The 14859-nt window shown below is 46.1% G+C and overlaps 1 protein-coding gene across 2 annotated transcripts; it reads right to left on the reverse strand.

The window, feature by feature from the left end:
• Window positions 1-1248: 1248 nt before the first annotated feature.
• Window positions 1249-14286, reverse strand: LOC124864200 (SH2B adapter protein 1-like). 2 transcript variants are annotated; one of them, XM_047358870.1, is made up of 10 exons: window positions 14103-14284; window positions 10397-12426; window positions 10162-10263; window positions 9273-9364; window positions 7855-7937; window positions 7366-7521; window positions 5998-6209; window positions 5731-5905; window positions 5319-5409; window positions 4091-4235 (listed from the first exon to the last, which is right to left on the reverse strand). In XM_047358870.1, the coding sequence occupies exons 2-10, from the start codon at window positions 12065-12067 to the stop codon at window positions 4214-4216; spliced, it is 2604 nt and encodes an 867-aa protein (XP_047214826.1). In that variant the 5' UTR covers window positions 12068-12426; window positions 14103-14284; the 3' UTR covers window positions 4091-4213. The 2 variants fall into 2 exon arrangements, with proteins under 2 accessions (XP_047214825.1, XP_047214826.1); XM_047358869.1 differs by lacking the exon at window positions 5319-5409 and having other exon boundaries at window positions 1249-4235; window positions 14103-14286.
• Window positions 14287-14859: the final 573 nt, after the last annotated feature.

The raw sequence follows: 14859 nt of genomic DNA on the forward strand, positions 1-14859 counted from the left end.
TGGATGTTACAGGTCCAGAAGAAGAACCCAGGATGTTCCCAGACCAGATGGGACATATAGTCTCTGCAGAGTGTTCTGGGTCTGACCCGGGTCTGGGTCTCCTCCCAGGGGGACACATCCAGGAAACCGCGAGCAGCAGCTCCACTCTGAACTCCACCAGGATGACGGAGCTCCTGGTGCTCCACCAGGATGGCCAGAGCCCGGCCATCCTACAGAGGAGCTTGTTTTAGTTTGCTTGGATCCAGGTTCTGGTTCTTTCGATCATGATCCAGATCTCAGTAACATAGGTGGGCTCAAAAGCAGCAGACACAGCTCCATCTTCATCACCACCTTCATTGCTGCACAGCGGAGCAAAGCGAACTCGCTCCAACGCCGGTCAGAATCCGAGCCTGAAGACGACAACAGAACCGCATCATCTGATAAACAGCAAACATGAGACCGGGAAGTTCCCCAACCAGGAACCGTCCTCTCAATGACTGCACCCTGCAACCCTGACCACGAAGACCACAAGCTGGATCCGTAACCTGGTGAAGGACTGGACGAATCCAACCAGCACCCAGAACCAGATCCACACTGGACCTGACAGCTTATGGAAGTGACTCCTTCAGAGCAACCTGCAGAAGGTCTTACTGACCAGTAGGTCCACAAAACACTCGTGGACTGAACAATCAAACCCATATTGGCCCCTCAAGGACTCTGAGGATCAGGTCCACCTCTTCTCCAACACCCTGCAGCAACGTCTCTGTATCAGCAGGCTGGATGTCTGCTCCCTGAAGGTTGGGACGAGAGTAAAACCGCCCAAAATAAGGTTGGACCAGGATCAGGTGTCTGGGTCCATCCATGTTCCAATCCTCACATAGTCAGGACATTCGGATCATGACTGAAAGAACCAGATTCTGGATACCAGCAGCTGGAATGGCATTGTCTTAGAGACCCGGTAAGATCCTCAGAGTAGAGCTGCTGCTCCTCCACGTTGAGTGGAGTTAACTGGATCCCGTCAGACTGGGCCTGTTCCACCAGAAACAGACCCAGAACTCTCTGAAGGATTTCATACAAGCTTGAGATCCCATCTAGAAGGAGCTGGAGTGTTGCTTAGAAGAAGGATGCTTGGGTTTTCCTCCTGGACCTCCCACCTCCAAGAACTAATCTTGACTAAGGAGAAGACAATGACTGAACGGATCAGAACCTTAAGAACCGATTCTCCACAGAGAAACCAGGAGTGAAGAAATAAAAACACCACACATCAACTTCAATGTTTCACTATATTTATATTATATCATTAAATTCAACGTAGTACCTGAAACTAACCACACAGGATGGACAGACGGTTCTGTCCTCCACCAACGGTCCCAGCAAAGACAGAAAGAGACAGAAAAAGGCACGAAGAGTCTTCCAATGAGACGAGGACACGGGACATGAAGGAGGGGGACTGAAGAAAGACAGCGCAGGAGGATGAGCAGACAGACAGAAAGGCACAACTAGAAATAAGAAGGTATGTCCTCTGAAATGTTCTCCAGATGTTGATGACTGCAGGATGGGGTTGAGGAGGAGAGGACAGCAGGAAAACAGGAAGGGACCCCGTCAGCCAAATAAAAAAGGCACAAAGACGTCTGAACTGGGATGGAGTCAGAACCAGAGTTACAAAAGAAAACACTTTAATGCTATTAATCCGACCATCATTATTATTTTTACTACGACTGTCCATGCTGAGGTAAACGGTTCCTACTCCAGACCCAAAACGTTACACAGCGCTTCACTTCCAGCCCGGAGTCTCTGGGATCAGAAACATCTTCTGGAAACAGAAGGTTTTAATCAGCGAAGTGAATTATTGCTCGGTTTGTTCTTAAACAGCAGCGACGTTCCCAAACATCCAGTATTCCCTGACCTCCTGGTGGCTCCGCTGGGAAAGAAGGATTAATAGAAGAAGAAGAAGCTGCTGATTGAAGCCAGAACCAGAGAGGGAGACTTTAAACTACACTGATTACACCAGAACCTTCTGGTGGGCTCACATCTACATCTGCATGGGTCTGCAGTGTTTCCTGTAGCAGAACCTTCAAGTCCAGTTTCTACAGAACCACCCAGAGGTGAAATCTACAGGGAGTGAATAAGAGCATGGGCGTGTCTATCTGCACTCTGGGCTCTGATTGGACCCCTCTCTGACGGACCGTAGCTGAGCTGGGCTCTCCTAGAAGAAGTTAGGAGGAAGGTACCGAGCACCAGGACGTCTCTGACTCTGGGTCCAGATGTGGACCATTTTTAAAGGAATATCCCCCCGTTATCAAAACACATAACGGGTAAGAACAGTTCTAAGCAGTTGCCTCCTTTCCAGGGAGAAACATTGGATTCCTTGTGAAGAAAATATGGACCTGAAGGCAACATTCTGTGGAAAAATCTGTAAAACAAATCCTCAAACTGAGTCAGGTAAAGTCCAACCTCCTGAGACCCGGGTAAACTTTGAGTGATGGTTCTGATGGTAAGGATGGCTAAGCTATGGATCAGTACCTAAAGTCAGAGCAGATCTTCATATTAACATGTTTGCTGCAGGAGGACTGACCCAAAAATCCTGAAACAAACAGAAGAATTCAGAAGAAATGGAGTCCAAAAGGAGTCCATCGCTTCTGGACCGTCAATTAACTGCAGTAAGCTGGTGGACCTGGAACAGATCTGAGTGGTTTATAGGTTTAACTGAAGACCAGATCAACTGTTTTATATACAACTGGGTCAATGTGAGGAGTACATTACAGGTCATCATTTGGTTCTACTCATTTCTACCAGCTGGGTGATCTCAGCAGGACATCTCCACTTGACCTCACCAACCTCCTCATAACTCAAGTCTCAGTTTGAGAGTCATGAACAAGGCGTCTGGACTGGATCGGTCCGTTCGGACACTTCAAAGGTTGAATAAATAAAGCAAACGTGAAGAAAGCCGGACCTCCACATGTAAACGGACCCATTAGTGTCTGTTCTACTAGTAGTGGAATCGCATACGTTCAATGAAAAACTCCTATAAACTGACCCCAGGGTGAAAGGTCAGAGTCTAACCTGTATCAGTCTACAGGTAACAACATGCCTGTTTGCACAATCAGAACCGGTTCTGATGTCCACCCAAATGTTTCACAGTCCTCCTGGATGATAAGATCTCCTTATCATCTGACCTGACACGACTTGAGGGACGCTCCATCTTCTCCTAGCTTCTGTCTGTGGACCTGGGTTAGCTTTGGGATTCTTGAGAGATCCGACTGAAGAAAAGGGGCAGGAACCCTGATGATCTAATTTAGACTCAACTCTAGTTCATGTGTTTGGTTTAGGAACCTTTCCCCCTGAACAATTAATAGCTCAGCGCTCCGGTTCTGGACTGAAACTGAATGAACATGCCTAAGCCCAAAGAAAAACTCTGAAAAACCTTCAGAAGGTCTGGAGAACTGCTCATCCAGACCACGTTAACTGAGGGAAGTCTGGATCCCCGAAAGGAAAGTAGAAAGAAATAGACCCGGATCAGAAGTCAAGGTGAAGCTTGGATTCGGTACCAGCGACGGTGTAAGGTTTTGGGTCTGCTTGCCGCAGTAGAAACACAGAGTATGTTTGGCTGTCTTGGCAGGACCACCGTGAGGTATTGGATCTGCTGGCTTCACCAGCTTGAGTTCTCACTACTCACACGTAGGATTCAGAGTCTTCTGTGAGGCGGACCGGCAAAAGCCCGAAGCTTATCTGACTAGAAAGTGAAAAAAGTACTGCTTGTTAGTGTCGTAAAGCTGCTCTCACCTGCCTGCTCCTCTCTCTGTCTCATTTAGTGTTGGGACCGCCCCTCCTCCTCGCTAACAAATTAAAATACTGGTTATGAATGGCTGTGATGGATACCGCATCATCTAATCTCACTTCATTCCACACATAAACCCAGGCATACACCTCCTCCTCCTCCTCCTCCTCGCCTCTTCATCAGAAGAAGGAGTACTGGTTATCGATGGCTCGAGGGACCCTCGCTCCATCCCTCTCCTCTCCCTCCACAGCTTCTAACTGTTGCAGAGGAGTCTCCCTGTCCCTCTCCTCCCAGTCCTCCACTCCTCCTCCGCTGCCTCCACTTCCTGCTCCGCCTGCTGCTGCTGCTGTACCCAGGGGTGGTCCCCGTCCTCCAGGCTCGACCTCATTTCCTCTCTCCTGGGGGGGGCTCGGTGGCGGCGGGCGTCCCGGGGGCAGCGGGGGAGGCTGAGGTGGACTACGGGGTCTGCTGCTCGAGTCTGCAGGAGAATCAACAGAGGAGGGGAGTAAATAGGAGGAAGGCAGAGAAGAAGAGGAGGGACAGAAGGGAGGCGGGTGAGTGGGAGGAGTTAGGTGAAGCAGCTCCGTGGTTATGGACTCCATGAAACATAAACATCAACTCTCAGTGATGGCATCATTTACACATCCTTTAGTTTCATATCAACCCAACCGAACCTTTCTCTCCATGCAGGTTTACATGTGGTTCTGATGTTAACACACTAAATATATTTAGCGGGTTTCAGACTGCAGCTCAGAACGATGCAGATCAGAGGAACACTAACAGAGTCCAACTGCTTTTCTCCAGGTCCAATGAGTCTTCATTGGTTCCCTGGGTGTTTAGACTTGATTTTGATCTTCTTCTGTTTTTAGAACCATTAATGTTCTTATTGCAACATATTTATCTGATCTGTGTGAAGATCCATCAGGTCTCCTGAAGTTAGAACTACAAGCTGGAAGGAGGCATTATTTCCCATCAGCCTTCCTGAAGACCCGAGGGACACTGAGCGTTCTGCTTCTACTGATGTTCTAGATTAGACTTTTAATCATCTAACTGTCATTTCATCATTTATCTGTTCAGCCCAGGACAGAAATGACTGGATGTTCTGGTACTGGTGGTATGGGTGGTACAGAACCGTGTAGAACTGGGCAGCATGGACTCATAACATATAGATGTAAATGGAATGAGATGGTACCGGATGGGATATTCGGGACTGGTTGAAATATCTCCTCCTGCTGTTTCCCAGCCAGTGATTCATATGGAATATTTTTCAGAATAATAATTTTTGATATAATAACTATTTTTCCAGACTACGTAGGAACCCTGTAATGTACAACTGGTGTCGGAAACGACCACACGCAGAACCTTTTCCTGAACATCTGCGCTACTGTTTCTGAGAATGTTTTGGACTGGATGCCCCTCACCGAGCCGGAGCTCCTCAACTAAGCTTCAGAACCTGACTGGTTCTGATAAGAAGTCACTATGAGAGTCTGGATAAAATGGGAAATACGTCCTCACTGCCACACACACGTCCTCTCTTTCAGCCGAGTCCGGTCGCACTTACACACAGTCAGAGATGGGGGTTGATGGAGAATCGGGATGGCGCGTGGTGATGGCGTCGCAGACCGCAGGCCGACTGCCCGCCCTGTCCCGGCCTGCAGGGGGTGAGCCAACGATACAAGACAACAACAGAGAGGTCAGATGGGCCAGGCAGATGGACGGTGCTGCTGGGATTCAAACAACTTCTCCTCTGCTTAATGTTTGAAACATATTAGAAAAACAGTGATATTATACATCTGAAGCCTGTGATGAAAGCTATGAGAATGGCGAACCATGCAGAACGAATAGAGAACATGGACTGAAGCATGCAGGAGCACCGGTCCAGGCTATGGTGATGCACACAGCTGACTAAAGATGGCTGATCAGAGCAGATCAGGAGTGAACACAAAGCCGTCTGCTCGTCGTGTTGGTCCTACCTGGCTGTCGGACTGCGGTGGACCCAACGAAGCTGATGAGCGTGACATCAGAGGCGCCGCCGGACTCTAGAGGGATCGGGTGCACCCGGAAGTGTTCCAACATGTCAAAGATGGACTGAAACCAGAGGTGCTGCACTCGGCACTGACCGTCCTCATTCAGGGACAGACGGAGGTGCTGTGAGAGACCCAAGATGTTCACTGAACTGCAGAGACACGAAGACAGTCTTCTCTCTGTGTCTGGGAGTCGTTCCCAGAACTGAAACTCACCTTGGCCTTTCCCTGGAAGTTAAAGGTGAGGACGTATTCTCCTCGCCGCGTCTCGCTCTGTCGGACCAGGAACACGCCGTGGCTCGCCGGGCCTCCAGCTAGGACCAGCTGAGCCGCTTTGAGACGAGACAGGGTGCCGTGGAACCACTGACACTCACTGAGCGGGTGCTCCACCGCCTCAGATGTCACCACGTCAGAGAAGAGGAATGACCCTAACAGGAGGGAAAGACAGAAGGTTACAGAACATAAGTGTCGTTTATTTTCCATGTTTTCTGGAATATAGCAGCAGGTTGTTTCCTCTGAACATCAGGCTGTTTCTCCAGCTTTTCCATTCAGTCTTTCTACTCATATGCTAAACAACACCAGGGTTCTACTGATGCTGCTAACCTGGATCCATGGACTTTTATTCAAGAGTTCCTTTAGACCTAAATGAGACAACTCATGGCTGATGTCTTCAATCATGGTGCCACCATGTAGGATCCATCAATTAATAAAATGCCTCTGCATAACAAACTAATTATACATAAACAGATTCACAGATATTACATTCTTCAAATTCTGAAGTTTACATACACTCCGATTACTGTGCCTTTAACTATTAATGAAAGCTCAGATGATGATGAGGTCATGGTTCTGTAACCTTCTGTCTAGGAAGCAGCCGGCGCAAAAGATCCACGTTCATCTGTTCAAACAATTATATGTGGCTATAAACCGCATGGAGATGTCCAACCATCAAACAGTTCCCTGAAATGAACGGGTTCTGGTGAGAAATGTGTGAATCAACCTCAGAACAAAAGCTAAAGACCTTGTGAAGATGCTGCTGGAGCTGGCAGGAGAGTCATTATCCACAATGAAACCAGTCCTGAACCAACATGGACTGGAAGAAGCCAGCACTAAATATTAACAGAACCAGCCAGGATGAGACTAAAACTGAGGTGTTTGAACATTATGACCCCTGTTTGAAGGAAAAAGGTGGAAGCTTGAACCCTGAGAACAGTACGGAGGTGGTACCATCATGCTGTGGGGATTTATTGTTGGAGCGTTTCACAAAACAAAGGCCTCATGAGGAAAGAACATTATGTGGAAATATTGAAGCAACATCTGCAGACATCAGCCAGGAGGTTAAACTTGGACACAGATGGGTCCCCATGGACAATGTCAGATACAGAGTGGCTGAAGGACAACAAAGTCCATGTTCTGGAGAGGACAACATAAAGTCCTGTTCCTAGTGTTCATTTAAGCCTCTGAACTGTAGTCTAGTTGTTGTTGTACATTTAAGATGATCCTAATAAAACAATAAGGCAGATTTCTGCTCTCCCTCCAAACCAAATATTTCAGTTCTTCACCTCTGGTCTGGGTCATGATTACCTGTCGCATCTGGCGTCTCAGCAAAAGGGGTGCCCAGACTAGCCCCGCCCCCTCCAAAATTCCTGCCATCTGGTTCGTCAAGTGGAGCTCGAGGTGGAAGCTCCGGAGGAAGCGGATCCATCAGAGTGGAGGAGCCTCCGATTCCTCCGTAACAGACTGACAGGAGCAGGAGGATCAGCACATGGTTAGATGTTTGGAAAATTACACAATATGTTGATTCATTAAAGCAGTACAAAGACTTCATGTTTCTTTCTTCCAGCCTTGAAAAGAAGTCCTGACCCAGCTCTGATTTCTGTTTGCCTTCAACTGATCCAGGTGATCTGGATCTACAGTTCTCTGAGCTTTCTGAAGGTTCTTTAGAGTTCTTCCTTGGACTTTGGTTGCTCTTTCACCTTCATGTCAGAAAGTGAAAGAGCAAAGTGTAATCTAATGAAATGAGAGCTGGCAGAGTCCTCGTCCACCTGTGGAGACAGGAAACCAAACACTCACCTTGTGAAAGGCGCTCGCTGATCTCAGGTGTTCCACTGAGGTCCAATGAAGCAGCACACACACCTTCAGCGTCTTCCTGCTCACTGCAGCAGGAAAAAGACAGTTAAACACACTAACATCTGCTGGACATCTGGGCCATATTCTCAAATATTTATCAGACTGAAAGTAGCTCCTGGTGACGTCATCCTAAGAAAAATCTTAGAAAAATGATCAAATTCTCAGATTTTTCTTATAATTTCCCCTCGATAAGATAAAAGTTATTCATTTAGCATCTGAGACCTTCAGAGAGCTCCTAACGTGAGGAGATGTTAGTGAGGAGGACCTTTAGTGACCCTAAGAGTGTCTGAAGCAGAGAAGATGGAGGAAAGACAGAGAGAAAGGAGAGATCTTCTCCTCCAATGAACAACAGTAAATGAATAAAACGCTACCAGCTCCATGGTGCAGAGATCCACCTCCTAAACAGTCGAGTTAATGAGAACAGAACCTTCTAGAACAATCATATAATTATTAATATAGAGATAAGATTAACTTTATCATCCCTCTAGGAGGAAATGAAATAGTTTCAGCAGCAGGACAGGTTAAAGGTCAACCTCTAGTAAGATGATATTAGGAAGGATCAATAAATACTAGAAACAATAATTAATAACCATGAATAAAAAATTACAAACAATATAATACAGAATTATCTAAATATTTACTGAGTATAAAATGCTTCAAAAAATTAATTTGGAAAAACTCTTTAAGAAATATAGATCTACATAAATAGAAAGTGTCTCCAACAGTCCAATAATCTGAGCTCTATATCCAGAGCAGGAAGATATAAATGAGGTGAATCTGCTGTATTGTTCATGATGATGTCAGCAGTCTAAATGATCATCTCCAACATCTGTGGAGAAGTTCTCTGGTGCTGCTATCTCCTCTCTAGCTTCTGAATGCAGCAGGAACCAGAGCTGCTCACATTCCAGGTTGGTGCTGAAAGCAGAGGGAACGACGCATTGATCTACTGGTTCCCACCGTGATCCCAGAACTAAATCTACCTTTAACACTCCTCTCTTCTCCTCCACCAGCAGGCTCTGCTCCTCTGTTCACTTCGCTTACTTCCAGTAGATCAGAATACGGCAGCAGCCCCGGCGCGACAGCAGAGTTTTCAATTTTAATTTTCATAGAGGCGAAATTAATCATGTTGGTTTTTACGGCACTCAACTTTACCACGTTCAGTATTTCACACCTTTAATTAATTTTAAGTTCATTTTTGTTACCTTGACCCCGCATACACAGTTAAACACTGAATTGAATATGAAATGAATTAATATGAAATAGATGCAGTATGAAAACCACCAGCATGGGGCGTGAACATAATAATCAAATGGTAAATAAGCTACTTTCAAACATTTAACAGAGTTAAACAGCATCACTACCTGAGACAGATGGCGTTCCTGATGTCACTCAGCCAGGCTCTCATTTGAACAGCATCTCGTGTTTCGATCACATACTGGGCCGACCCCTCCAGCTAAGGAAGAGCAGAACTCTGATCAGAAAGAAGCCCGCTCCGTTTGGGCTTCGAGGAAGAAAACCCTGACAGCTAAACTAGTCTGCAGATGATAAATATGTCAACTTTTATAAAAGTTAGCTGAGAGAATTTAGAAAAAAAAACTCTCTCCTTTAAAAGTCAGACAAGTTGTGATATAATTTACATATTTATGCTAAATCCGTGTTCAAATTATGGCTTCATGGCCAATAAAACCCATGCATCTAAATAAATAAAGTAGAATCTGCATCTCAAATTGTCCCGTTCTAAACACCAAGTAAGATTTCTGCTGTACTTTGAGTTGTTTTGTCACATTAAATAGGTTGTGGTGGTTCTGTGGAAACGTTTCAGGCATGTAAATACTTTTAGAAAGTACTGAAAGGTTTCCATGAAATGTTGTCAACCAAGGCAGCAGGAGACTGATTCTGGCGCTGAAGTAAAGCTTCATAATAAAGCAGAAAAAGCTGGAAAACCTCTCCTGAAATTCCAAGGCAGGATCTTCTAACTGAATCTGATTAGAAGCTCCTGGTCTTCAGTGACATTCTGGGTCTGGTATGTTTCCTGATGCATGAAGCTCATTCGATTCAAAATGAAGCACAATCTGAGAGACAGAACCGGCCCACAGGCAGCGGCGCTGAGGTTCTAAAGACAACCCGGTTAACTTCAATTTAACAGGACAAACTGGTCCATCTGTGACCAGACCGAGGAGCGGCAGAATCTCCAGACCTCTACTCTTCCAGCATCCTACAGTGAAGACATACGGCGAACTGGATCAGTACCTGCAGTAGGAAGGTATTCTCCTTGTCAGGGACCTCCAGGGCTGTGGTGCTCCTCACATCCATGATGGAGAAGCAGGGAACGGTCAGCCGAGGCTTCGAGGACTGAAAAACAGACAGGACCTCGTTAATAAAACTACTTGCTGCTTCAGAGGAGGAGGATCCCTGAAAATATTAACTTGTGTTTTTATTTCCACGATGTGAAACCTTTGATCTCTCAGGCAGGGAGAAGACTCACCTTTGGTGGGATGAAGAATTCCAGGTAGTATTCCTCTCCCCCTTCTCGGTCCCGCTCTCTGAGGACCAGACGACATTTATGCCAGCGGCCCCCCCTCCAGGGCACATTCCCACCACTGGCCAGAGGCTGCACTGGAGCCGCCTGGGCCCCCGCTGACGCGGCCGAGCTGTTGCTTTCTGCGCCATGATGCAGCAAACCGAACGAGAAGCCGGAGAAGCCGTGGTTCCCACCTAACTCGTCGTTAGACGAGCTGACGCTCACCCCGCCCTCCCGCACCAGCCGCCCCACCTTCCTGGGAGGACCGATGGTAGCGGCGCTGCTTGGAGGTTGCGGGTTGGTGCCGGGGTGAAGGGTATGAGTGAGGATTGGAGGTGGTGAGCGGGACAATCTGAGTTTCTCCAGACGATGGCTCCACTTGTCCTTCTCACCTCCTTCGCCGTTGCTTCGCCGGCGGTCCCGAGCAGCCTCGGACAGAGACAGCGAGGTGGCGCTGCTGGATGATGAGGGAGGCAGGGAGGAGGAGGAGGAGTGAGGAAGGGAGAGGGGCATTGACAGGGACACCGGCATCGAGGAGGTGGGCGTAGGAGGCTGTGTGGCAGAGTTCCTCTTGGCCAGGCCGGAGTCCTGGACGCCCAAGGTGTAGCTGTAGCTGGAGGGCATCTGGCTCTGAGCCGCGTCGCTGGAGGAGCTTCTCCAGTGCAGGATTCCTCGGACACTTCCACGCACGCTCCGACCCACGTTCCGCAGCGAGAAGCGTTTCTTCAGTTTGTTTTTGGAGCAGTTGGGCGTGCCGTTGCCTTTGGAGTCAGGCGGAGGAGAGACAGAAGAGGGAAGAAGATGAGGAGTGTGATCAGCCTCAGAGGACTCTGCTTCCGGCTCTTCGTGCTCCACACCTTCGCCAACTAAAGCTATTCCGGGCCAACTGTCCTCCTCCTCCTCCTCTACTGGGGCGTCTCCGTTTCCAGGGACGAGCACGGCTCCCCTCTCCTCCCGCCTTCCGTTGTTCCCTCCCACCGAAGAGCAGCACGATGACGAAGAGGATGGTGGCAGGACTTGACCCTGGGCATAGGAATCCTGAAAGCGATCGCCACTGCGGGTTTCCAACACCAGCCGGGACGGGGCAGGCTTGGACGTTACCCGCGCCATGCTGGAGGGGGGGCTCTGGAGGACTGCTCCTCCAGTTCCTGACAGGGGCGAGACCGCCTCCTCTTCCAGGGAGGTAGCATCTGATGGAGGAGCCCAGCTCACCATCTCGTTGCGCCCCGGAGCACAGCTCGGCGGGAGTCCCCCCTCCAGTTCACTCTGGAAATGACGAATGAAGCGGTCAGTGAAGCGCCGGCAGAAAGCAGCAGCAGAGTCTGTTGTGTAGTGTGGGTTTTCCTGGAGAAACGCCCGGAAATGGCGTGCAAAGTCGCCAGCCGCAACACGTGCATGGAGCTCACAGAATTCGGTCCAGCTCAGGGAAGGGGAGGGGGACGGTGTGGGGGTGTCGGACAGGGAAGACGGGTGAGCCTGGGGTGGCGAGCTCACCAACGGGGGGAGAGGGGGAGGTCTGGAGGACAAAGGTAGCAGTGAGGGAGACGGCGGGGAAGGAGACGGGGAGGGTGACGGAGGTAGAGGGGAGGAGTTGGTGGCCTGCGGGCTGGGCGGGGTTAAAAGAGAGCCGTTCATCCTGGTGAAATGTTTAGGACTTCAGTCGAATCACTTCAAACATGCACAAAATCAGTGGAAGTGAATGCACAGCTGGACTAAATACCCGGGGCAAACACAGCACATCTGTCTGCTCATTTAAAGCTGAGTGTGAAGCAAAGTACAGGACTCAGCATGTCCACAGCAAAGAGTTCACAAGATCATAGTCTGGACCCATAAACCATGGGCTTTAAGCCATTCAGAACGCTGCAGCTCGGCTGCTTGTTACATTATTTTCTGGGGGCTAACAGCAGCTTGCTCCTCAAACAAGCAGAAGAGTATGATTTAATAGATCTGTCTCATCATCAGCTGACGGACGTCCAGAGATCTGAGGCCACATGCTGGAAAACACACAGAAACAAACATTAACCAACAGGAAGCACATGACGGAACAACACGAGACCCTCCAAACTACAGCTGAGGTGACCTCAATTACCGCAAAAGTAGAAAGTACTGAAAAGTTTCCATGAAATGTTGTCAACCAAGGCAACAGGAGACTGATTCTGGCGCTGAAGTAAAGCTTCATAATAAAGCAGAAAAAGCTGGAAAACCTCTCCTGAAATTCCAAGGCAGGATCTTCTAACTGAATCTGATTAGAAGCTCCTGGTCTTCAGTGACATTCTGGGTCTGGTATGTTTCCTGATGCATGAAGCTCATTCGATTCAAAATGAAGCACAATCTGAGAGACAGAACCGGCCCACCGCAAAAAGAATCACGAAAACCATGAATCACTTAAAGACACTGACTGAGTTACTCATTTTAAAGTGCAACTTGAAGCACTAAACATTATTTTCTCCAATGTATATAATAGAAACGTATAGTGTTCCTTTAGGGAAATGAAACTATATACAACATTTCTATTGTTAGTTGTAATTTCAATTGCAATTATAACTATTTGTATAATGTTTTCTATGCAGTGTTTTTTTTTTCTTCTTAGTTATTTAAATGCTATTATCTCACAAACATTTTGTAGGAACAGTTTAGTGTTGAATTAAGAATAATTCCTAAAATACAAGTTTTATTTTGTGAGATGGTGAAACACCAGTTCAGTTGTGGGTGGATTTGCTCGTATTTAGATCCATTCCAGTTTAAAATGTATTAGAACTGCACAATATCTGGAAGGCAAGATATTATAATATTATCGTAAAATATTGTAAAGACAGTTTAAATTGCCCAGAAGCCCATTTGTCCTAACTCTCCTTGGCTGTGGCAGGTTGATGACTAAGATCGGGTCTGGGAATAAAGGCAGTGAAAGTCCATCAACCTGGCTCAGCATGGTACCTGAAATATTAGATCCAAACTCATTTTGCATCCAATCTGTCCTTTGTAATGGCGATATTGCACTAATTGTGATTACAACTGTGATTCAATCCATTGTGCAGCTAAAACTTTATAATACGCAAGTTATTCTACACTAAATGCAGTGTTAAAACGTGCCTCCAGGCTTTACTTGTCGTTTTGGATTTAATTAGCCGTTTAATCAAGTGCTAAATCTGATACTAGCTTCATTTATGTTTTATTTGGATAATCCTTACATTATATATTCCTAAACTAAACGATTTATCAGACTATTCCTACTAATTTATTGATTCCATAAATAATAATAATTTCATTATTCAGATGCTGTTTATTTAACCCGTAGAACATATTTTTGACCCTGTGGTGTCGGACTGTATAGCTGAATAAATGCTGAGTCCTTCCTGCACCACAGGCTGATGATAAATCACAGCTAACTGCAGGTTAGTGACTCAAAGAGCAGCGTTCATGTGCGATTATTCAGCTCATTAGCCTGCTAACAATAGCTACCCGTCTGAACGCAGTCCTGCCGTTCACTGCCAGCTTCAATCAGCTCCACTGGTTGTTTTAAACTGGTTTGTGTGGTTTGTTGTGGGTTCTGCTTCAAAGAATCCACAAACTGAATCAGAAAACTGTAGCTAACAACAAACATTAGCTCCGAGCTAAAGGCTAACTGTTAGCCCCCTAACTAGCTGCTAATAAATGAGCGACCGCAACGTACCTGTTCATCCCAGCCTGGTGTCTCATCTGCGGCTGAAATGGCCGCACATATCGGCATCCAGCCTGTCAACACAACAAAACAACCATTTCATCAAAGCTTGTTGTTGTTGTTGCTAAATATGAATATTGCTATGCCTTTACTGAACCCCTTTTTCTCGCGCTGCTTCATTTCTCGCGATATTTACAGGAAGGTCCGTCTTATAAGAACATGCAGCTCCAATATTGAACTACCTAACTCATCTAGTGCTATTTGTCCCCAACGGGGAAATAAAATGCTCCTAAATATTATATTATTTTACAATATAATAGTAATAATAAACCCAAAAACATCACATTAGAAATATTCCATTGAATTAAACTAATGTATGTATAAAATATATTAAAAATGAAATGATCTAAACAGTATAAATATGAAACAAAAAAAAAAAAATGTAAACAAAATTTCAAATCTGTAAAATGAAGTAAGAACTTAACAATATAGAAGTTGTGAAACATAGGTAAAAAATTTAATTATCAAAATTTTCCTTTGGGATTTATAAAGTATTTTTAAGTTTTATGAAATTGAATATTAAAAATTATTAATTAAGTAAAATCAGACAAAACAATAAAAGAAACATATAACTAACTTAAATTAGAAATCACTCAAAAATGAAATTAAATATCTAAAATAATTAGGTATTTCAAAATGAAATTAAATAAAAATAAAACATGCATACATTCTATGAATTGAACAAATGATGAAAATAAAATGTTTCTGT

This window comes from Girardinichthys multiradiatus, chromosome Y (genome assembly GCF_021462225.1).
Source record: "Girardinichthys multiradiatus isolate DD_20200921_A chromosome Y, DD_fGirMul_XY1, whole genome shotgun sequence".
Taxonomy (NCBI): Eukaryota; Metazoa; Chordata; class Actinopteri; order Cyprinodontiformes; family Goodeidae; genus Girardinichthys; species Girardinichthys multiradiatus.